This window comes from Torulaspora globosa, chromosome 4, assembly GCF_014133895.1.
Source record: "Torulaspora globosa chromosome 4, complete sequence".
Lineage (NCBI taxonomy): Eukaryota > Fungi > Ascomycota > Saccharomycetes > Saccharomycetales > Saccharomycetaceae > Torulaspora > Torulaspora globosa.
In genome coordinates, this window is record NC_050730.1 from 1,017,269 (window position 1) to 1,038,424 (window position 21,156).

At 47.9% G+C, this 21,156-nt stretch overlaps 13 protein-coding genes across 13 annotated transcripts; 6 read left to right on the top strand and 7 right to left on the bottom strand.

Annotated features, from left to right (window-relative positions):
* Window positions 1-16: 16 nt before the first annotated feature.
* Window positions 17-1,084, bottom strand: VRG4 (GDP-mannose transporter; the record flags this gene model as incomplete). The annotated part of the gene is made up of 1 exon (XM_037283825.1): window positions 17-1,084. The coding sequence occupies one exon, from the start codon at window positions 1,082-1,084 to the stop codon at window positions 17-19; it is 1,068 nt and encodes a 355-aa protein (XP_037139721.1).
* A 1,379-nt stretch (window positions 1,085-2,463) lies between these two features.
* On the top strand, window positions 2,464-4,953 carry GLN3 (nitrogen-responsive transcriptional regulator GLN3; the record flags this gene model as incomplete). Its single annotated transcript, XM_037283826.1, has 1 exon — window positions 2,464-4,953. The coding sequence occupies one exon, from the start codon at window positions 2,464-2,466 to the stop codon at window positions 4,951-4,953; it is 2,490 nt and encodes an 829-aa protein (XP_037139722.1).
* A 227-nt stretch (window positions 4,954-5,180) lies between these two features.
* Window positions 5,181-7,094, top strand: YEN1 (crossover junction endodeoxyribonuclease; the record flags this gene model as incomplete). Its single annotated transcript, XM_037283827.1, has 1 exon — window positions 5,181-7,094. One exon carries the CDS (start codon window positions 5,181-5,183, stop codon window positions 7,092-7,094), a length of 1,914 nt encoding a protein of 637 aa, XP_037139723.1.
* A 192-nt stretch (window positions 7,095-7,286) lies between these two features.
* On the top strand, window positions 7,287-7,841 carry MXR1 (peptide-methionine-S-sulfoxide reductase; the record flags this gene model as incomplete). The annotated part of the gene is made up of 1 exon (XM_037283828.1): window positions 7,287-7,841. The coding sequence occupies one exon, from the start codon at window positions 7,287-7,289 to the stop codon at window positions 7,839-7,841; it is 555 nt and encodes a 184-aa protein (XP_037139724.1).
* A 54-nt stretch (window positions 7,842-7,895) lies between these two features.
* MTC3 (Mtc3p) lies at window positions 7,896-8,297 on the bottom strand (the record flags this gene model as incomplete). Its single annotated transcript, XM_037283829.1, has 1 exon — window positions 7,896-8,297. One exon carries the CDS (start codon window positions 8,295-8,297, stop codon window positions 7,896-7,898), a length of 402 nt encoding a protein of 133 aa, XP_037139725.1.
* A 144-nt stretch (window positions 8,298-8,441) lies between these two features.
* Window positions 8,442-8,773, top strand: OST5 (dolichyl-diphosphooligosaccharide--protein glycotransferase subunit; the record flags this gene model as incomplete). Its single annotated transcript, XM_037283830.1, has 2 exons — window positions 8,442-8,462; window positions 8,531-8,773. The coding sequence occupies 2 exons, from the start codon at window positions 8,442-8,444 to the stop codon at window positions 8,771-8,773; spliced, it is 264 nt and encodes an 87-aa protein (XP_037139726.1).
* Window positions 8,774-8,839: 66 nt separating this feature from the next.
* On the bottom strand, window positions 8,840-11,494 carry VID30 (glucose-induced degradation complex subunit VID30; the record flags this gene model as incomplete). Its single annotated transcript, XM_037283831.1, has 1 exon — window positions 8,840-11,494. The coding sequence occupies one exon, from the start codon at window positions 11,492-11,494 to the stop codon at window positions 8,840-8,842; it is 2,655 nt and encodes an 884-aa protein (XP_037139727.1).
* A 511-nt stretch (window positions 11,495-12,005) lies between these two features.
* Window positions 12,006-13,355, bottom strand: SAH1 (adenosylhomocysteinase; the record flags this gene model as incomplete). Its single annotated transcript, XM_037283832.1, has 1 exon — window positions 12,006-13,355. One exon carries the CDS (start codon window positions 13,353-13,355, stop codon window positions 12,006-12,008), a length of 1,350 nt encoding a protein of 449 aa, XP_037139728.1.
* Window positions 13,356-13,613: 258 nt separating this feature from the next.
* HG536_0D05760 (uncharacterized protein) lies at window positions 13,614-15,323 on the bottom strand (the record flags this gene model as incomplete). The annotated part of the gene is made up of 1 exon (XM_037283833.1): window positions 13,614-15,323. The coding sequence occupies one exon, from the start codon at window positions 15,321-15,323 to the stop codon at window positions 13,614-13,616; it is 1,710 nt and encodes a 569-aa protein (XP_037139729.1).
* Window positions 15,324-15,975: 652 nt separating this feature from the next.
* On the top strand, window positions 15,976-18,663 carry HG536_0D05770 (SAPS family protein; the record flags this gene model as incomplete). Its single annotated transcript, XM_037283834.1, has 1 exon — window positions 15,976-18,663. One exon carries the CDS (start codon window positions 15,976-15,978, stop codon window positions 18,661-18,663), a length of 2,688 nt encoding a protein of 895 aa, XP_037139730.1.
* Window positions 18,664-18,752: 89 nt separating this feature from the next.
* ERJ5 (Erj5p) lies at window positions 18,753-19,637 on the bottom strand (the record flags this gene model as incomplete). Its single annotated transcript, XM_037283835.1, has 1 exon — window positions 18,753-19,637. One exon carries the CDS (start codon window positions 19,635-19,637, stop codon window positions 18,753-18,755), a length of 885 nt encoding a protein of 294 aa, XP_037139731.1.
* Window positions 19,638-19,790: 153 nt separating this feature from the next.
* KEG1 (Keg1p) lies at window positions 19,791-20,393 on the top strand (the record flags this gene model as incomplete). The annotated part of the gene is made up of 1 exon (XM_037283836.1): window positions 19,791-20,393. One exon carries the CDS (start codon window positions 19,791-19,793, stop codon window positions 20,391-20,393), a length of 603 nt encoding a protein of 200 aa, XP_037139732.1.
* Window positions 20,394-20,397: 4 nt separating this feature from the next.
* Window positions 20,398-21,138, bottom strand: IRC6 (Irc6p; the record flags this gene model as incomplete). Its single annotated transcript, XM_037283837.1, has 1 exon — window positions 20,398-21,138. The coding sequence occupies one exon, from the start codon at window positions 21,136-21,138 to the stop codon at window positions 20,398-20,400; it is 741 nt and encodes a 246-aa protein (XP_037139733.1).
* Between the last annotated feature and the right edge of the window lie 18 nt (window positions 21,139-21,156).

Genomic DNA, 21,156 nt, shown 5'->3' on the forward strand with positions numbered 1-21,156 from the left:
AATTAAGTAGCTCCATCTATTTCTGGGACGCTTGATTCTGCATCTTCTTCTGCTTAGCGACAGCGTAGACGATGCCTGACAGGAAACCGATGAAAATGGAGAGGAAAGACAGGAAGTTTCTTGGAGCATCGAAGAAGATCAAACCAGATAGCGCAATTGGTAACTTGTTCAAAGCACCGACCATGGAATAAGTCGTGGAAGACGTGACACGAACACACCAACCTGAACAGTAAGAGATACCGACGGAAGCCAAACCGGAAATAACCATAGCGGTCACAGAGTCCTGAGAGAGGTTGGTGGCGAGGTTGGCTTGCGACCAGTCTTCCACGATAAATGAGGCAGCCAAAAGAATTGGCATCCCCAGAACGTTGTTGTAAAACATCGTGTCGAAATCTTTGAAGTTGGTCAACTTGATTCTCTTTCTCATGATCAGCACAAATAGCGCCGAGGAGATGCAGTTGGCGAACATCCACAAGTAGCCGATGCTGAAAGGCAGAGAGGATTCACCCAAAACGGCAGTCTGCGCAGCCTTCTTTGCCAACGCCTGCTGGTCACCCCAGGTGGCGATGACCGACGAAAGAACCATCAAGAGGAACGAAGACAGTTCCATCGAAGTGATGGAGCCACCGAAGAACAGTACTTCACCGTAAGCGATCAGGATGATGGTCAAGTTCTTGAAAATCGTGTAGATTGGAACGGCCAGAAACTGTAGCGCCTTCGACGACGTGTAGATCATCAACACCAGTAAAATCGAGATTGGCATCCAGTTCTTCGCATCGGTCTTGTTTAGCGGACGGAATTTCGCATAGCCCAGAAACTTCAACACGACCAACGTCAGGGTACAAACCAACGACTGCACAAACAACATCACCAAGTTCATGTTAAAGTCCTTCAAATTGACCACAAACTTGTTGGTCACGGTCATCAGGATCGAGGACCCACAGTATGACATAATAGAGATAGTACCAGAGTTGGCAACACGGGCCCAACCATTTTCATTGGCTGCAATCTTCAATTCCGACATTTGCTCGCTGCTCTGCAATGCTTCAGCTGCTCGAGTCACCACCGGGAGTACAATCGACATCGAAGGAAGGTAAATACCAGATGCTTGTTGTTTAAAATACTGTGCACTTGGGAGGACAATCGTTGGACGCGTCCACGATAGCTTGGCACGCTCAGGGTAACAGTACGCCAAAATCACCAGCTATAAGCAGCCAAGCTGTTTAACAGGAGCTGGCGAGCTTCTCAGTCTTTCAAGCCCTCTCTCAGTCCTTCACGCCCTCTCTCAGCCTTCAGAACGACAGCGTGGCGAGATTCATCTGAGCCTGCGTTGGCTTGCTGTCTGTCCATCTTATCGGCAGACTGCCGAACAATTCATCGAGGCCTGCCCTCGGTGCTTGCAGGGCTCGAGGATTTCCATGCGGCTTTGAACCCCCTTCTATACACATCACCGTGTTTCTGCGACCGTCCGGCTCTGCTGGAGCCACCTGTAGTTAAACAGGCAGGACCTCGGCTCTGTGCCGATGCGAGGAGACCGTCCAAGATCCAGATGCCTGAGCTACGCCGGAGACGGCAGTTCTTGCTGTTAAGCGGTCTCAACTGGCTTGTTTATGTATAAGCGCGTATCCTATCGGCCTCGGCGCTTAAACAAGACAGACACAACAACTACTTCTACCAACAAAAGCAGCCGTGTTCACCGGTTCCGTCATGGTATATATCTGAACGGTGTGGGAGAGAGCCAGGAAGCACTCTCTCAAGCGTTTTGAAGCTTCCGGCGGCAGCGGCTGACTGCTGCACGTTGCACCTATGCAAACGTCTACATTGACGGCATCGTGGTGCTTGTCTGAGCACAGCTGAGGGCGAGGAAGGGCGAATAGTGCCATCTACGTCAGGTCTCCATCTTCAAGACCCTTATGCCGCTTTGTGTTCTGGCAGGGGCAAACCCAGAGACGACGCTTCAAGGAAACATAGCAGGAGTGCGGACCAGATGATATCTAGAGCTACGAGAGATACTATTGAGTGGCAGCCGCTGTTGTTGCGGCTACGCCGCCCCAATCACGCTAGAAACTGCCAGAGCCGATGTGAAAGACATGCTACACGACACGTTAGCTTCTGGTTCAACTAAAGCTAAACTGCCGGCCTCATTCGGGTTATAAATCAAGAAGAGTCCAACTTGGTGAACTTCAGGGCTAAAACTATGGCTTTTTTCTTTTGCCTGACGCAGTTTTTTTTTTTTTCCTCTGCTGTGAAAAAAAGCCTTCAACTCCAGTCTAGTCATTGAACCCTCTCGCTCATCTGGCTCATCTCGATCGTCTAGACGTTCGAAAGGTACTGGGCTGGCAACTAGATCGGCGACTCAAGCTAAGCAGGCTCCTCAGTGGTAAAATCTGCCTTTTGCAAGAACACTCAGCAGTGTACAGATCTACGGAGTTAAAAGGATTTTCGATTTAACTTGATGAATCAATGCCGATGGCCGGTGGTTCCAACTTGTATGATATTTTCGATCAGCCATCTCATGGTCGTCTGACGAATGATCAGCATGCTGCCGGGGGCGATGGCGAAATGAATCTAGGTAGTGGAATTTCGCTCAGCGCTGCTTCAGCTTTCGACACAATGCTTGAGATGCTTCCCGATAATACAGATTTCTCGTTCTTCGGCAACACGAATGGGTGCGATACGCCTAAAAATGAGTCTCGTTCAAACTCTCGCAAGGGTTCCATGTTCCGCGATACCGTGAACGGTTCAGGACAGATGCCTTCGCAAATGCAGAATGAGTTTGACAGCGTTTTGGATCGAATAAGCACAAAGGATATTATTGTTGAAGGTGGTGCAAACCAGATGACGCAAGCTATTGAAATAGCAAACCAGCAGAACGGTGAAATTACGCAGCTGTGGGATTTCAACGTGGACGACTTTATGATGACACCGGAGGGCTCTGGATCGGCTACCATAAGTGCCCCAAATAGCTTTATCTCTGAGGGTCAACTACACTCTACTGGCGCTCCGGGAGTGCCGTTGATGTCAGTTTCGAGCAACTACCAGAATGGCCCCTTAGATCCTATGAGTGTGGGAAATAACTTCAGTCAATTCTTATCTACAGGCATCCCATTCCCAAACCAAGGAGCTGCAACACTGTTTAATCGTTCAGCATCATCGTCTCCAAAATATAATGGTTCCCAAATAACTCTGAAGAAAGAAGAATCAACAAACTTTCACAGACCTCCGTTGGGCGGCAGAAGATCTTCGATGCAGTTGAGCAAATCGGTTCACACGGAGGACGGTGGCATTTATATCAGTACAGCGAATGGTGCGAGCTCAGTGAGGAAGAACTCTCTAGGAAGGCAGATCTCTTCCACGTCACTTTCATCTTACAAGCGTGGAAGTTCATCGGCAGTACCAGAAATCCAGAGGAAGCCATCACTCTCGTGCTTCAACTGTAAGACTCAGAAAACACCCCTTTGGAGACGCGACTCACAAGGAAACACTCTATGTAACGCCTGTGGTTTGTTTCAAAAGCTACATGGAACCATGAGACCGCTTTCGCTCAAAACGGACGTCATCAAGAAGAGGAATAATAGAAAGAGGGCCAAAAAACAACAAGAACAGGCAGAGAAAGCAAACGGGTCAAGTGACAGCAAGAGCAGTCAAAATACAAGTGACAAGAAAGCCGTTAGTGGTACAACGAGTAATGCACCTACGCCGCCGAAAAATCCAAGGTCACGTAAAAAGTCATCTCAGCCCTCGAATATGAATACTTTGACAAACGACAGCACGCTATCTCTAGCTGAGTCACAAAATTCAATGAGCGCCAATGACGGGAAGTATGACTTGGGGATGTCTTACAATGCACCAATTGGCACATACTCGCCAAACAATTTAGAGAGTCTCAATCCAAACAATCTAATCACACACAACAAAAAAATAGCAAATATGAATTCATCAACTTCCCGAAAACCAAGAAGAGATAGCACATCATCCAATAATTCATGTTCGAGTAAATCGTCTTCAAGATCTGTCGTGCCGATCTTACCAAAGCCGTCCACGAACACGGGTAATCCTTCCTCTTTTAGCATGGGTTTCAGCACATCAACAAGCGCGGGAAATAGTGCTGCCTCATCTCCAAGGGTTGTTGGACCATCGTTGAATCCGTCGAGTCCAATGACTCCTTCACAGAATGCCTTTTCAACCTCTACAAGCAGGCAAGGTATCAGTATACCGAGACAAAAGTTATCACGCAATCACTCGTCGTCTTCTTCATCATTTATGGCAGCCTCTCTTCAGCAACTTCAGCAGCAGAACCAACAGAATCAGCAAAATTATCAACCGCAGCAGCTGCAAACTTCCAACGATTCTATTGCACAGTCAAACAACTGGAACTTAGCCTCGGCCGGAGCTTCTCCAGCCGTTGCACGTTCGCCTAAGACCGGTTTCGATTTGTTCAATAGCCCAAGTAATTCTCCTGGTGTCCCTTCCGGTAAGAAGTCACAAACGTCGTTGCTATCTCAGCAATTACAAAATTCGAGCAGCTCTCAGGCGAATCACAAGCCCGAATCTACTACCAATGAGATTACAACCAATGGCCAGCATCAGCATCAGAACTCTATGACCAATTCTCCCCAACCGCTCTCATTGAGGAGATCGTCGGTTGCTGCCTCTCCACGTAATAGTTATGCTGATTCAGTCATGCAGCATCGTGGTCTCTACGACAGCAATCTCACACTCAGAAGACAGTCCTCACTTGGACTCAGAAGAAATGCCCACTCCAGAGATCAGGTATTGTCGCCCAACGCAGAGCTTATTGGTGTTGGAAGCACTCATACCAGCACCGTTAGCACGCCCACCACCTCGGCCACTGTCACATCAGTGACTGCCACCACTGGAAATGATAGAAGTTCTTCGGCTTTAAACAGTGCCATATCTGATGAACTGGACTGGCTGAAATTCGGAATGTGAACACATTCTCTACTAAGCTTGATACTGGAAACCGCTTATAGACAATCCTAATTATTGTAGTGCACTGGCTGCACTAATTGTATAAAGTAGTAGATAATGCCTTCAGTTGTGTTGCCTCTTTCAATTTGTATTGTCTTCGGTGAGACCAGAGAACTTAACTCATCAATGCAAAGAAAGCTCACTGAAGGACAGCGAAGAAGAAGGGAGAAAAGATGTAAAGCTGTCTCATGGGCGTTCCGCAGATTTGGGAACTATTGCAACCTTATATTAAGGACAAGAGGGTACCATTCCGAAAGCTTGCTGCTGATTTTAAGGAAGAAAACGGAAGGCCAATTCGAATCGCTATAGATGGCTACACCTGGTTATTTGAATGTGGATTTATCACGTCCCCAGATTCACAAGAGAGGTACCATGGTGACGGTAAAATAAACAAAGCCATTGTTAATTTCCTTCATCGGTTGAAGGAGTTTTTATCCTTAGATGTCAGTTTTATTATGGTATTTGATGGGAATATGAAGCCCTGGTTCAAGAAGAACTTTAGAGAAGATGCCACGTCCATCTCAAAGGAACTGGATGAAGACTTTCTAGTCGAGTGGAAAAGACATGAGCGCTCACATAGAGAGCGGAACTACTGTTTGGGTCATCAACCATCAGACGATTTGCCCGAATTCATGGTGGTTATCAAAAGAACCTTGGATATGATGAACATTTCATACATAGAAGCCTGCGGAGAAGGCGAAGCCCAATGTGCCTGGCTACAAAAGCATGGGTATGTGGATTATGTTCTCAGTAATGATTCAGACACCTTGATATTTGGATGCGACAGAATGCTTCGGAACTACTCTAAGTCAACGAATGACTTTGGGGTCACTGCAGCTGGAAGCCACCGTCCGAATGTATCGCGAGACGCCAAAGAACCGTTTGTGACAATTGTGGAGCTCGATGCTATACGCCAATCTGCAGTGGAGAGATACGAATGGTGGTCGCTGTTATTCTTCAGTGTTCTCCTGGGAGCCGACTATAATCAAGGTGTCAAAGGCCTGGGTAAAGCCAAAGCAGCCAAATTAGCTCAGTTGGAAGATCCCGACTTTTCCATGGAATTTCGCAGTATTTTTGAACCCTTGGACTGCAGTCCTTCCACAAGAACTAGCAGATACTCTCGTTTCCAGAAAGAAGTGCTCGACTACTGTAGCCAAAACTCAGTTAAATTATTTGGACGCAACTATAAGGCATTACTAGGAGGAGAGAAAATGGAAGGATGGCCCTCCGAGACTGCCGCTATGTGCTATTTCCATCCCTACCTGATACCAAATCTGGACCTTGGCGTTTTCGAAGATAAGTTCGTGAACATGAGCGAAAACGCTTCATACAAGCGCATTGATCTGCAAAAATTGCGAGCTTTTTTGGAGGAAATCAACCCAGTTGGAGTGACCCACTTCGAGAAGTGGTTCTGGGGTTTGATGCAAGAATCCTTCATACACAGATATGTTCTCGGGCTGCGTGGCGACACGACAGATCGAGCAGAGATCAGCGAAGAGAAAACATTCTTTACTCAAGAGGCGAAATTTAGCTATTCGTGCTGGAAATTACGATATAATAATTTCCTGCACTCCTTTAACGATCTGCACAGCAGAAATGTTGGACAGCCTCTACTTAGATCTCCGAGTCCAGCGAAACCTACCGGCGCAGCATCAAAATTTCAACACAGCACCTGGATACCGAAGCAGCTACTACCTGAGGCGCATAGCTTGGTTAAGCGTTACAAGGAAGGTGCCAGAGTCAGACGCAAAACCTCACCCAGAAAAACTCCAAGATATAGTCCACAAAAGAACACCCTGGATGAGTTTCTTTCGAATCACTCATCGCCTGTCAAAGATATCGGTTCTATTACGTCCGTCAGCATCCCAGTACTTCAGCCTCTCAAGAGACGTCTTTTTGTTGAAACCGACCACGAGGAGGAAGCAGACTCTGACCGTGAGGCAAACGACAGCTCCCTCATCATCCTAGGCGAGTCCCGGCTTGGTGATATTGATGGAGCCCACAATTTCAGTTTAGACGATGAGCTCACGCAGGTTCCGGAAGATGAATCGCCGCTAAAGAAACAGCGTCTAGAGGAAAGCAACAGCCCCAGGAAAACATGAGTAGCATCCCAGATGGTTATCAAGCAGTCAAGATGACATTGAGCCACCGCTTGGCGTCGATGAGTGGTGGTGCCATAATATGGCTTGCTCACGTGAGTTTAGCATCATAAGAGACTTGGCATTACTCAGTCTGCCTTAGAAGGTCGTTGACACAGCGAAGAAGATATATCACAGACGTTAGATCGACTAAGGATGGTTTCTACTGTCTCAAAGAGTTTGAAGTTCGATGCCAAAACCGATAAGCTGCTCACCGTCGCAGCTGGATGCTTTTGGGGTACAGAACATATCTACAGGAAGCATTTTGGTGACAAGATCATCGACTACAAGGTAGGATACGCCAACGGTAACGAGTCCAAGAAGGATGCCACGGATTCCATTTCGTATGAGCGTGTCACGAAGGGCGACACCGATTTCGCCGAGGTTTTACAGATATCGTACAATCCGCAGGTTGTGTCACTGAAGAGTCTCGTGGACTTCTTCTTCAGAATTCACGACCCGACCACCATAAACTCGCAAGGACCTGACGTTGGAACCCAGTACCGTAGTGCGTTGTTTGCGCATACTCCAGACGATCTGAAGGAGCTGCAGAGCCTGAAGGAAAAGTGGCAACCAAAGTGGAACAATAAGATCAAGACCCAGCTGGAGATGATCAGTAACTTTTACGACGCTGAGGAATATCACCAATTGTATCTAGATAGGAATCCATATGGTTATGCTTGCCCAACGCACTATGTCAGAGACATCTAAAGCGACATGGCAGTATATGTACATGTGTATCGTTACGAAGGGACTAAGACTTGCTCAAGAAAGCCCCGAGGAATCAGACTGTTCTTCCAACCGTTTGAGCTTCTCTTCCAACTCCTTGTCTCTCTTCAGGTTCACTATCGAGACACCTAGAGCCAGGAAGAGGATAGCGTTGAACAAACCCTTCCAGACCAGGAAGGCTGGCGAGAGTTGGCCCTGTCCCGAGGGCGACCTCGGTCCCCAAGGGCCATACGAAATGAAGTAGGCGGCCTTGATCTCCTCTCTCGGCATCGTCTTCCAGCTATCCTCCATTCTCCATGTCAGATACTCTACTATTTCCTCCTTCAACGGACCACTCATTTCAGGCCATCTCTTGGACAGCTCGTCCAGTTTAGGTGGTATGTAACCTATCCCACTCAATAGCCTAACCTGTCGGGGAGCAGCAAGTCTTGCCAGCATCTGAGCTATTGAACTCTTATGAACTTCTTAGTAGCAGTAGAATCTAGCCTATAGGGCGCGACGCTTATTGAAGAACACACTACAGTTAACAGCACTGAGCTCTTCAAGAATAACTACTCAACCAGAGGCAGCGTTGCAACTAGGATGGAATACGCACAACTGCTCGTATGTCTGTTGTCTGTAATTTGTCACATCTATCTCTTTACTAACAAGCATGTCAATCGTTCAACTAGAAAGAGTTTAAAAGTGGTGAACCATATGAGTTGCCCCATTTGGCGTTGGAGTCGCAACCGAGACTAGCTGTGATGTCGTCGGTGTTGTCGTTGGGTTTCATATCGTTAGCTTTGGTCCTCGCCTACTCGAAGACGAGGTTTCCCGTTAAGCTTCTCCTGTATGCGCTGGTCAGCTTCCTTGGAAGTTTATTCGCTGGAAGTGCTGCAGTATTCCTAGCTGACTCATTTGGGGTCTACGTGTAGTCGCCTTCCTGTAGCCTGCAGAACGCATCATGCAACTTACTTATACGTATACGTAACGACTACACGCTAGAGGTTCAGCAAGTCTTCGTCCATGTTCAAGACTTTGTAGCACCTTAGTTCAGATCCATTATGTACAACCGAACCGTCAGCTTCGAAATTTGCCAGTGTTGCAAGCATAGCTCTGGTGTATTTGATCATGTTCTCCAGTTCACACCCGCTGTCTTTCTGCAAGAACATCAGCACCCTGGTGTTGACGATCTGGAACAGACGATCCTGAAGATACTCGTGGGAGAGGTAGGCAGACAACTCTGCAGAAGCTTCGTTCACTGGATCCTCGTACGCCAGTAATGCCGAAACGTTGCTTAATTGGCTCTTGAACTTCTCTCGTAGAACCTGGGGAATCCGCTCGTCATAAACAAATTCCTTGGAAAGAGATTGGCCCCGCTCAACAATATCTCCAATTTGGAAGCTTTTGTAATTGCGGATCTCCAACAGGTACTCAGCTAGCTTTAACTCGAAAAGAAGCTCTGTGTTCTCATACAAGAGCCCTCCCAGATGTTCTTCTATGTATTTCAAACATTCTCCGATTCTTTCACCGGTGATAAATCTCCTCAAATCTTGCCGGATTTTCAGGTTTTCTTCCTCTTTGACAATCTGCTTCTCATTGTGTCTTATCACCGCTTCGTTAGTTCCTTCCTCATCAGAAGGGATTGCTTCCTTCTTCAAATCAGTTAGAAATCCTTTTGCGACATCAATGAGTCCTTCGCGGATAAGATAATCGTTGATCATCATATGCAACGTTGACGGAATTGAGTCATCGCCTGTGTTAAGAGGATTTAGCTTGTCGACATCGGGTTTGATCATTTGCCCGTCGAGATAGCTAGTAGCTTCTGCAGTGCCAGTATTCATATCCACATCTTCTTCGTCAACATCCATTTTGCCATTACCCCCGGTAGATGTAGTCTCCTCATCCTCAGAATCAAACTCATTCAATATTTCGCTCCTGTCGATTGATTTAAAGATATGCCTGTAAGCCTTGGTCTTCCATCTGTCTTGATAACCAAGGATATCGAATATGAACTCCTCATAAAGGCCAAAATTTGTCCTCACCGAGTTCCCCGGTCTGAGTGCAATGTAAGGGATAAGTGTTATGTTATGAATATCCGTAAACGCTGTGCCCAGGTACACACCATTCTTAGTGAAGAAAATAGTTCCGTCAACGTAATTTACTCCACAGCCGATAACATCGTCGCGTCCGAATGATTTTGAATACGACTTGAACTGCGATCCTGCAGTGATCGTGCCATCATTACCACAATAACCGAAAAATCCTTCCTCAACGCCACTCTTTGCTCCCGAAGATGAATCATCATTGCTAACTTCTGTCGATCCTCTGCCCCTCAGGGAAGAACGAGGGTCAATGCCGATGCCGCTCGTTCCACTTGAACCAGAGGAACCCTGGTCGCTATCTGAACTTCCTGAACTGCTTTCCTGGTTCGATCCTGACCATTGCTTGTAACCCACAATGATATTACTGCTTTGAGCCCCCTGCGAACTTGTAACATTCAAAACTTTTATCTCATAATAGAAGATGCCTAGTCGACTCGCGGGCAGCGGATTATTGGCCCATGTTACGGCATAATCATTCTTCAGACCCCCGGAGAAAGAATTCCTTAGCCTATTTCTTGTGCTAGTTCCGGATTTTTCATATCCCATATATGCCTGCCAGTTCGGATGCGGACGTAGTTGCGAAATTCCATCGCCGGATAATAGGATACTCTTGTTGGGCTGAGTTGTCCACTGGCTTGGCAAAAAATAGCCCAGCATTTGATAGACATCAGGCACCATTGAGTTATTTTTCGATTTCGAAGACATGCTAGACGTTGTCAGGGCAGGATAGAAGCTCATTGTTTCTTCATTTGACCCATGGCTTGATGCGCTTCCCTCGGCGTGTGAGCTCCCATCCTCTTCAACAGCAATGTCCCCTCCGTCATCAGCATCATCATCGTCGTCGTCATCATCGTCGTCGTCGTCGTCATCGTCGTCTTCGCCCTCTTCATGACCAGTGTTCCCTGTAGTCCTTGGATCGAAAATGCTCTGTCGAGTCGGAACTCGCATTTCTCGTACATCTGTGCCAGCTTCATCATCTGAGGGAAAGAAATGGGCTCTGTTGTGTGAGTCTTCCTGCTTCACCGAGCTTTTAAACGAATCCTCAGAGCCTCCATTGGAGCTCGAATTCAGCTTGCGAGCCTCGGCAACAACGTCAATAGGTTCCGGAAAGAAGTATTTGTAAACTTGCATGAGATACTCATCAGTCGAGGAGTTGAAAGACAGCGTTCCAAGCACACCCAAGCTCATCAATTTGTGCCATATCTCCTTCCGCATCGCATAAGGCAGACTGCCCTGCAACCTTGGGTCGCTCTTCCCAGAACTCGACAGCAGCCCTCTAAGACCATTATTGCTGTTGTGTTTGATCTTATTGAATAGTTTCTTGTGCTGATAGTAAATCATCCACAGGTAATATGCCACCGGCTGCTGTAGCAGGTATTCCGGGAATAGAGACCGGATAAACTCCCTATCGACTTCGTCCATGTAAACTGACATGCTTGTATCGTAGAAATTGGCGATAGTCACGACTAGATTGCTGATCAGACTCCTCTCCTTTGTCCTTTCCACTGTTTTTACGCTAGTTTGCTTGCTGATCCCTTGAAATTTGCCCATAGTCAGAAGACTAACTTGTAAGCTACATAGGCCAGAAGCACAACCTGGCAGATAGTTCCATATATAAGCTATCTGCGATCCCAATACTGCTAGTCGGCATGGCAGTTGACCTTGCACTGATTCCGCCTCAGACTGGGGCGATTTAGAAGCACCGAACTCCCAGAATTACTCTTGCCGGCTTCCATGACAGAAGCCGCTTTCAGGAGCATCATCTCACTTCTGATCTACTTTCATATCTGGCCAGCGCTGTTGCTGTTTGTAACTGCTTCTTGGTGCTGTGGAACTGAGTTCAGGCAATGACAATGCAACAATATTGAAGAATTAGCTAGAGTAGGAGTCCCATCTTGATAACCGTTGAAGATTTGTTTATTAGATTCTATCTGAATTATACAGAATGGACTTATTTACAATTTAAGAGCCATTTGGATTTAGAATGAGAATGGGAATTGTGCCACGTTGAGGACCACGTAAAACAACCGAGGATGCTTGAATAAGAATAATTGAGACCTGCTTAGTATCTGTAGTGATCAGCCTTGTATGGGCCCTCCTGTGGGATACCCAAGTAGGAAGATTGGACAGTGGTCAATTGGGTCAATTGGACGCCCAACTTGCTCAAATGGAATTTAGCAACAGCCTCGTCCAAAATCTTTGGGAGGACGTGAACGTCGATAGTGAATGGACCGGTCTTCTCAAATTCAACGTACTTCTCTCTGAACTCCTTGTCCTTGGCCTTGAACAAAGCGATTTGAGCCAAGACTTGGTTGGAGAAGGAGCACGACATGACAAAGGAAGAGTGACCGGTGGCGCAACCCAAGTTCACCAATCTACCGTTAGCCAACAAAATGATGTGTCTGCCAGAGGACAACAGGTAACGGTCAACTTGAGGCTTGATTTCGATACACTCCTTGGCGTCCTCCTTCAACCAAGCGACGTCGATTTCGATGTCAAAGTGACCAATGTTACACACAATGGCGTCTTCTGGCATTTGCAAAAAGTGATCACCAGTGATGATGTCTCTGCAACCAGTGGTGGTGACGAAAACCTGACCGATTGGGGCGGCCTGCTCCATGGTCAAGACCTGGTAACCTTCCATAGCTGCCTGTAGGGCGTTGATAGGGTCAATCTCGGTAACGATAACACGAGCCCCCATGCCCCTCAAGGCAGCGGCACAACCCTTACCGACGTCACCATAACCGGCAACAACGGCAACCTTACCAGCAAGCATCACGTCGGTGGCTCTCTTGATACCGTCGATCAACGACTCTCTACAACCGTATAGGTTGTCGAACTTCGACTTGGTCACAGAGTCGTTGACGTTGATGGCTGGCACCTTCAGTTTGCCCTCCTTGACCATTCTGTACAAGTGGTGAACACCGGTGGTTGTCTCCTCAGAGACACCGTAGCAGTCCTCCAACATCTCTGGGTACTTCTCGTGGACAAAAGAGGTCAAATCCCCACCGTCGTCCAAGATCAGGTTCAACTTCTTACCGTCCTTGAAGGCAAACAGCTGCTGTTCGATACACCACATGTACTCCTCTTCAGACTCACCCTTCCAGGCAAAAACTGGCACGCCAGAAGCAGCAATGGCTGCGGCAGCGTGGTCCTGAGTTGAGTAAATGTTACAAGAAGTCCACGTCACTTCAGCTCCCAACGCGACCAAAGTCTCGATCAAAACCGCAGTCTGGATCGTCATGTGTAGACAACCTGCAATACGGGCACCTTTCAATGGCTGCTCCTTGGCGTACGCCTCTCTAATCGCCATCAAACCGGGCATTTCATGTTCAGCCAATTCAATCTCTTTTCTGCCAAATGCAGCCAAAGAGATATCGGCAACCTTGTAGTTCTGAGCTGGTGCAGACATTGTTGATATAAGCAATCTAAGGGACTAAACGCTTAACTTTCTCGAAATCGATTAACACCTGTTGTTAGTCAACCTCTATATCTTTATACTTTTCTGACGCCTCCATGTGCTATATGAATCGTTTAAAATTTTTCACCATACTGAACGAGTGCTCGTGAAGGTGAAGATATTAACTAAGAATAAAGTAGATAAAGTATAAAAGGTAGGCAGTAGCGGCCTTAGCAGACCTGAAAGTTCTTGGGTTCGAGCCACTTCTGGCTACTCTTGATCCTCCGTGACTGGCAGCGACTCCTGTACGGGCTTGTGGACGGGATCTTCGACGTGGTCGGGCGTAGCCTCCGATATCGTTTCGTTCGCTGAATGTAGCTCGGAGGCCAGGCCTGCCATCGACTTTTCGCGCTCTTGTCTCTCACGCTCCTGGAACGCCAGGTTGGCTCTCGCTCTGAGGATGTAGAGGTACTCGCCGGACTCCTCGGTGACCGTTTCGAGCACTAGCTGTGCCTTGTTGATGAACTTCTTGAAAGCGGCGAGTTCGGCCGGGGCGGCTGCCAGATCGTCTCTGGCCCTGATGACCTGTTTCTTGAGCTTTAGGAATCTCTTCCAGTTCTCTGCCGAGAGATCTTCCGGCTGGGGCGAGTGAGCGTCGTCCGCGCCGAAATGCGCGGAGACTACGTCGACGTAGGCCAGGCGCTTGGACCACTCGGTGATCATGACGTCCCCCCATTCTTCGTAGAGCTCCAGTATGTCTTCCCTGGTGTCCCTGACGCTGGCTTCGATCCGGGAGGTTAGCTGCTGGAGATCCTGCTCGATGGCCTGCGTCATCTTCTCCAGCTCCGTGTGGGCCTCCTTGAAGATGGCGCGGACCAGCGGCCGAGTGATGTACGTCGCCAGCTGGGTGGTGCCGCTCCTGTCAAAATAGATTAGCTCGCCCGAGCTGGGGTCAAGTTCTGCTGTGCAATTGATATCCTGGATGCTCTTGGTCAGCTTCTGGAAATACGTTTGCGCCAGCTGGGAAAGCTGCTGCGTCTTGCGTTGGATATCCGCTTCAACCTTTTCGATCTCTGCCACAGACGCCTTCTCCGTGTCCTTGTTAAACATGCTGATGATATTCGAGGATTTCTGGTCGATGAGATGAGACCAAGCATCGAATTCGTCCTGTAACGTCTCCAGCTCGGAGACTTCTTCCAGGTCGGTGTCCGTAGGCGATGCAACTGCCTGCTCGTCCATAGTCACGGTCACAATGACGGTGGAAGTCATCGTACTGGTCTCGACATCGCCAGCTTCATCCTCCTCGTCGCTGTCCACTTCGGTTTCGCTATCACTCCGCGATACGGCCTCCTCGGAGCCGGTTTTCTCGTAGAACGAGCCACTGCCCATCCAATGCGAGGAATGATAGTACCTGCTTTTCAACTCCGAGTAGCCCTGCTCAACGGAAGACCGCGCCCTCTCGGTCAAGGGTCCCAGATAATGCCAGATAAACCTCAGCTTCTCGAGAAACGGCCCCAGCTTGGCGTGAATCCTTGAGCAAACCTCGTCGAGCTTGCAATAGTGAATCATCTTCTGCACCGAAGGTCTCAGCGTCACATTGTAGTAAAAAACAACCCTACGCCGGAACCGAGCCAGCTGTCTCAGCAACCACCCGCTGTACCCCGACAGATCGACCGAACTGTACTTATCTCTTGCACAACCCGCCACTGGCACGTATATTTTGCGGTAAAGATCGCTACCGAGTCTTAAAATGTGCGGTTCGACCCGTTTCGCATACTCATCCTGCACCAAAACCACCACAGGATGCAATTGGTCCCTGTAAAACTCGTTATTCTCCAGCAGCAACTGGTTGATCCCCGCAGGAGACGTGTACAGGCATGCTTTTTGTAACTCAACTGAACATTCATTCACTCGACAGTAGTAGTGCAGCGACACCGTCAACGCCGCCAGCAACACCGCAAACCTGGCCCAGAATCTCATTCAAAATCACACTCCCTGCAGCTCGGCCAGTCCGCTTACCTCTGTCCCACTGCTCATAATACACATCATTATGAGTTGTCCTTTTCAACTTTGTAATCGCCAGTCCTCATCGGGAAACTACACGCAGCCGCGTGAAGCAAGCGCGCTGCCACTTGGAACGGCTCATCTTAGAGCTCCAATGGGCCGCCAGGCCCGGGTGCTGCCTGTGGAGTCTTCAAACTGGTCAGACCCAGCATTGGCCGTGTGACGACCTACAACTGCGGCTTCGGTCGTGGTTTATGGCCTCCAGACGGCGCAACCGGGGCCGGGGAGGCCCCAATGCCTGTCCTACTGGAAGAACTAGCCTGGCCGGGCAGACTGAGGCCCCAGGAACGCCAGAAGACGGTCTTTGATGGCTATTTAGCTGGCTTGGGCTTGATGTTTATGGCTGGGATCGTTTTTCACGACGCAGTGGCCCGTTGGCGGCCACCAGTTTAATTTGCATCCCCTTTACAGAGGCCTTGATAGGTGAAGTTATGATGCTAACAGGCTGAAAAGCGGGTATCTGCGGTTGCTGGACGTGCTGGGAGTCGATACAGGGTGGTAAGTTATCTGGGTTTACTCTTTTGTTGGTGGTCTTTACGACTTGTGGATTTGAAGTGGTGTTTATGCGATGTCGTTTTGGCCTTTTGGACAGAATTTGAATAATTCAAACGTCAATAAGATCCTGGATGAGTATTTCAGCGTGTTGCGTAGTCTGGAGAAGTCGAATCCTGCGGTTGCGGCGTCCGTGCAGCGGAACTTCAGCAGCAACAGCGAAGACGCGGGCAGTCGTGGAGCTGATGAGATCTCGAGCGTTGATCTGAATGAGAGCAATGCGGGGGCATCTCGCTCGGGGAGCGACTCTGGCTCTTCCTCACTTTCGTCAAGGACAGACCTGCACGACGGCGACATTGCCTCGGCTGGCACAACCATGATCGTCACAATTCAGAGCTTAAACAGCTCTTACATCGAAAGATTGCTGGAGGAGCCAGAATTGTTGAACGAGCTGAGTAGGCAGAACAGTAACCTGCTGGATTTTATCTGCTTTGGGTTTTTTTATGATTCAAAGAGCAACTTCAAGGTGCAGCACCTGGACTACTTGATCGACGAGATGCTCGATTGCATGGACAAAGTTTCCGAGGAAGTGCTGGGAGAGAGTAAACAGACAGCATTCAAAGCTGACCGTGTGCAAGGGGAGGGCGAGATTGGTAATACCGATGACCACTCTGCCGAGAATTCAGGTAATATGAATAGCGAGCAGAAGTTCCTCAGTAGGGCCAACTTGATCTCAGAGATCTTCTCTCTGGATATCTGGCTCATGACCGAATCATTAATCAAGGACGACACAAATTTATCTAAGATATGGTGCATTTTGAAGCATCCCAACCTGAGGAGTGAGAATTCATCTTTGGTACCGATTTTCCTGAAGATTAATCAGAATCTTCTGAACAGTCGAAAGGATCAATACCTGAATTTTATACGCTCAAAAAGCGATTTAGTTGACGACATGTTGAAGCATGTGGACATCTCTACATTAATGGACTTTTTACTGAAATGCATAGCCACAGATAAGGTTGAGGCCCCTACCGGTATAATTGAGCTGGTCGAAGATCAGCGACTGATACCCAAATGTCTGGAGTTTCTTGAGGATCCGAAATACGGCCCTGACGTACAGGCATGCGCAGGCGACTTTTTAAAAGCACTGATTGCAATCTCAGCTAACGCCCCGTTAGATGATATGTCCATTGGTCCAAATTGCTTGACAAGGCAATTGGCTTCTTTGGACAGCATTAAAAAGTTTGTTGACATCATAGTGAAGAGACGGGGATCAGCTCTAAACATAACGGTATCGATTGTCATTGAGCTTATCAGGAAGAACAATTCTGATTATGATCAAGTAAACCTACTGACTACAACTTTAGAAGCAAATCCGCCATCAAATCGTGATCCAATTTACCTTGGCTATATGTTACGACATTTTGCTGAAAGTTTACCCAGCTTGTTCCAAATAATTCTCGATGCTGAAAAGGATACGAATAAGTCTCTGTTAGAGAACCAGCTGCGTGAGAAATATCAACCTTTAGGGTTCGAGCGATTTAAGATCGTTGAGCTAATTGCTGAGCTATTGCATTGTTCAAATATGGGTCTCATGAACTCAAAAAGAGCAGTGCGGATAGCCTGTGAGCGTGATAATGCGAGAGCTCAACTGGAGGTTCGATTACAGGATGCGTTAGAGGACTTAAGGATCGAGGACAGAACCAATGGCGACCACACAGAGCAAACAGACCACGACAATAAAGAGGATGGACAGCGTACCAGAACTGATGGTCAGGACAATGACAACGGACATGATAAAAATAATTACGATAATGAAGTTAACGAAAATGCATTAGTGCCAGAGTATGGCGAAGCTGAAAATCAGCTCTCTTCTGACCCAGCTGCCAACACCCAGGCGGAGTGTGACGATGAAGAAATAGACGAGAGCTTTGAAATTCCATATGTTAATGAAAATCAGAATTCGAAACTAAGGAAAAATCCTACGATTGGTGATCTTTTCAAGATTAAACTATATGACACTCAAGTATTGCCAAAAATCATAGAATTATTCCTTTCACATCCTTGGAATAATTTTTGGCACAATGTTATTTTTGATATTATTCAACAGATTTTCAACGGAAGAATGGATTTTTCTTATAACTCGTTTCTCGTCTACTCCCTGTTCAACTTAAGCGGCTCCAGAAAGTTCATGCCTGAGGAAATAGCGGAGCTGGCAGAAATAAAGGATTTCAGCCTCACGAAGGATTTTATTCTGCAGGGCTATCAGAATTCATACATGTTTTACGAAAGAAAGCACACGAATTTGGGCTATATGGGACATCTGGTGCTCATTGCAGAAGAGGTGGTAAAGTTCTCAAAGCTGTACAAGGTGGAGCTTATCTCTCCTGAAATATATGAAACACTGAGTGACCAATCTTGGCGCTTCTACGCCGAAGATGTCTTGAACGATACAAGATTAATGTATTCCAAGATACTGGGTGGAGGTAACTATGTTGATGATGGCAACGGCAATATAATACCGCATCTACCGCAGTCGTCCGCACAAACGGGCGAACCGCTAGGCGGAGATGAGAGCGAAAGCGCGATGAAGGCTGGTGGACTTATCAATGTAGAGTCTCTAGAAGAGCAACTCGGCCTCGCGACTGAGTCGGACCTACACGACAAGCTGAGAGATCTTCTCGTCGCCAATTCGCAGAGTGAAGTAGACAAGAAGAACAAGGCGAATGGCGTGATAATACTTGGGCCTCCGGCCCAGTCATAAGACGACTTACATGCTCCTGCTGACCTCTCACTATTGGCATTCCACTTAAGCATACGTATATGTATGAACACATACATAGATCTCGCATTTCATTCCTTTTTGCGTGAGTAGATCACCTTGCCATTCGGTAAAGTCATTTTCTTCTGACCGTCTTTCAGCTTGGCCTCGACATTCCTTGCTGCTCGTTGGGGCCTCTTATCTGATGAATTCGCTTCTTTTTGAGTTGATGGCTGAGATGGTGCTCTGATGAAGAGTCTACCCAGAGATCTATTCCAGAGAAACATCGGCAACCTGAAGAAGAGACAATCGAGAATAGTAGGATCTGCTGCATCGTCAGCAGAAATCAAGCACATCTCTCCATCGGGCTGTACGACATATACGTCGCCGAGTCGAATCAGGATTTCTTTAGCGTCGTCTGCTTCGTGCTGCTTAAACACCAGTCTTTTCTCACCAACTCCATTGGTGTCGTCCTGTTCCTTGCACTGGCGGATGAAGCCCTGAATGCGTCGTTTATTGCTGGTATGCTGAATCTTTAGCAAGGCGTAATGAATCGCGCTGGCCACCACATACAGGAACAGCACCAGGAACCACGTCTTAGGCTGAACTCTCCTGAAGATAAATCCGCCTCTGGAGAAGTTGTAGTCCGGAAACCCGTTTTTCAGGTAGTAGTCATAAGTTTTCCTGCGAGAGTCATTGGACAGGATCTCTGTTGCCTTATTCAATCTTTCATACAGCTTCTTGTACTTCCTGTTCTTATCGGGATGATATTTCTTCGCCAGGTTCCTCAGGTTTCTGACAATTTCCTTCGAGGACGAATGCTTCAGCTTTGGCAGCTTCAAGAACCTGTAAAAGTCAATCTCATCGCCGTATTTCTTGGCCAGCTCTCGTTGCAGTTCAAATATCTCTGTTTCTTCCGGCGTAAAGCAATAAGCTAACGCTGACAGCAGGATCACAAGAGCTGCCACGTTGAGCATCCTTCCCAGTCTACTGATAGATCCAGAAGTCGCCTTCTCTGCTCTCTTCTACTGCTTAATACTAGAGGCCACGTAGTCCAGCGCGAGGCCTTGAAAGTATAAGCCTAAGACAAGGCTAATTACACAGTTTTGCATAGCAATTGGATATAAAAGATGGCTCTGGTTCCCCAAAGACTGGTGGCTAGGCTCTACCAGCTGTCGCACATCAGCTCAGGTTTTCTATATGTCGCCCTGCTGGCTCGCTGGCTGATTATCCTACCATTGGCGGGCTCAAGGTTTCTTCCTGGCGGAATTCACGAATTTCTGTGTGGGCTGCTGATCTATTCGAGTGTTCTCGAGATCCTATGGCTTGTCAAGTTCCGAGGAGTCGTTGGGGGCGTCATGACCAGGACGTTTCTGAAAGATGTGAATTTTCTGTATTTCGTTGTGGTGATGCACTACTATGACGATTACGAGCATGCACCAGTGTTGAAAAATGCCAGCTACTCCAGCTTTATCATAGGGCTTGCATGCACTCAAGCCTGGTCTCACTGGCGCAGTCTTTTCAGGAGATCTGTGGATGGTAGGCGAAGCAGGGTCGAGAAAGTCGATACTTACCTGATGATGCCCTTGCTCTACCTCAGTGAGATGTACTTGCTTCTTCTGAACGTTCAAAATCCAGGCTTCCACTCGTTCCCGCTGCTGGAGAAGATAAATAAGGCGGTTCTAGTTATCTTTCTACCCGTTGCTCTCTCAGTATATAAATACCAGTTTTAGACAGCTACAGCAGCTCTGCTATCTCTTCTGCGATCGCCGCGGCAAAGGAGGACGCCTCGCCATCGTCGTCCAGGCTTTGATACTGCTGCCTAGCCTTCTGTAACTTGTTAACGACGGCCGCTAGGTTGTCTGTCCTGAGCGGTTGTCTCTCTTCGAACTGCGGGAGTGCTGGGTTGGAAGTCGCTGCAGTGTGGGTGTTCGCCCACTCGTGCGTGTCTATGATCTCTCTTATTCTGGCAGGCCCGACCTTCTCCCCATATTCGTTCATGCTTCGACTGCAGTGCCAGCTTACCATTTCGGCGTTGGCGTTGCTACGAGCCATGGTGCTGTTTGCACGGTCCAACGTTCCCTCGCCAACTACTTGGCTCGTATTGCACCATACCAGGAAGCTGCCGGCACCCTGAATGCTGGAAAACTGTTCCAGCACAGCTGTGCTTGTCTGATCCTCGGGATCGAAGCTCTTCATCACGATAACTCCAGCCAGGGCAGCTCTCAGCTCTTCGCAATGCGCCCCATTCAGCTCCTTCAACCAGTCTGAGACATCCTCGAACTCATCAACGTACAGATCGTACTGCGATTGGTAGTATTTGGTGCTCCAGGTCAGATTTTTCACGATGTTGTCTTGAGCTTTATCTGCATCCAGGCCAAAGATGCGTTCCAATGCTTCTGTTCTGCCAACGTTGCCCTCACCAGCGCCTGTCTCGAACGCAATCAGCACTTTATTCCTGTCGCAGTTGGCATCCATGGGCTCTTGCTTTTGAAC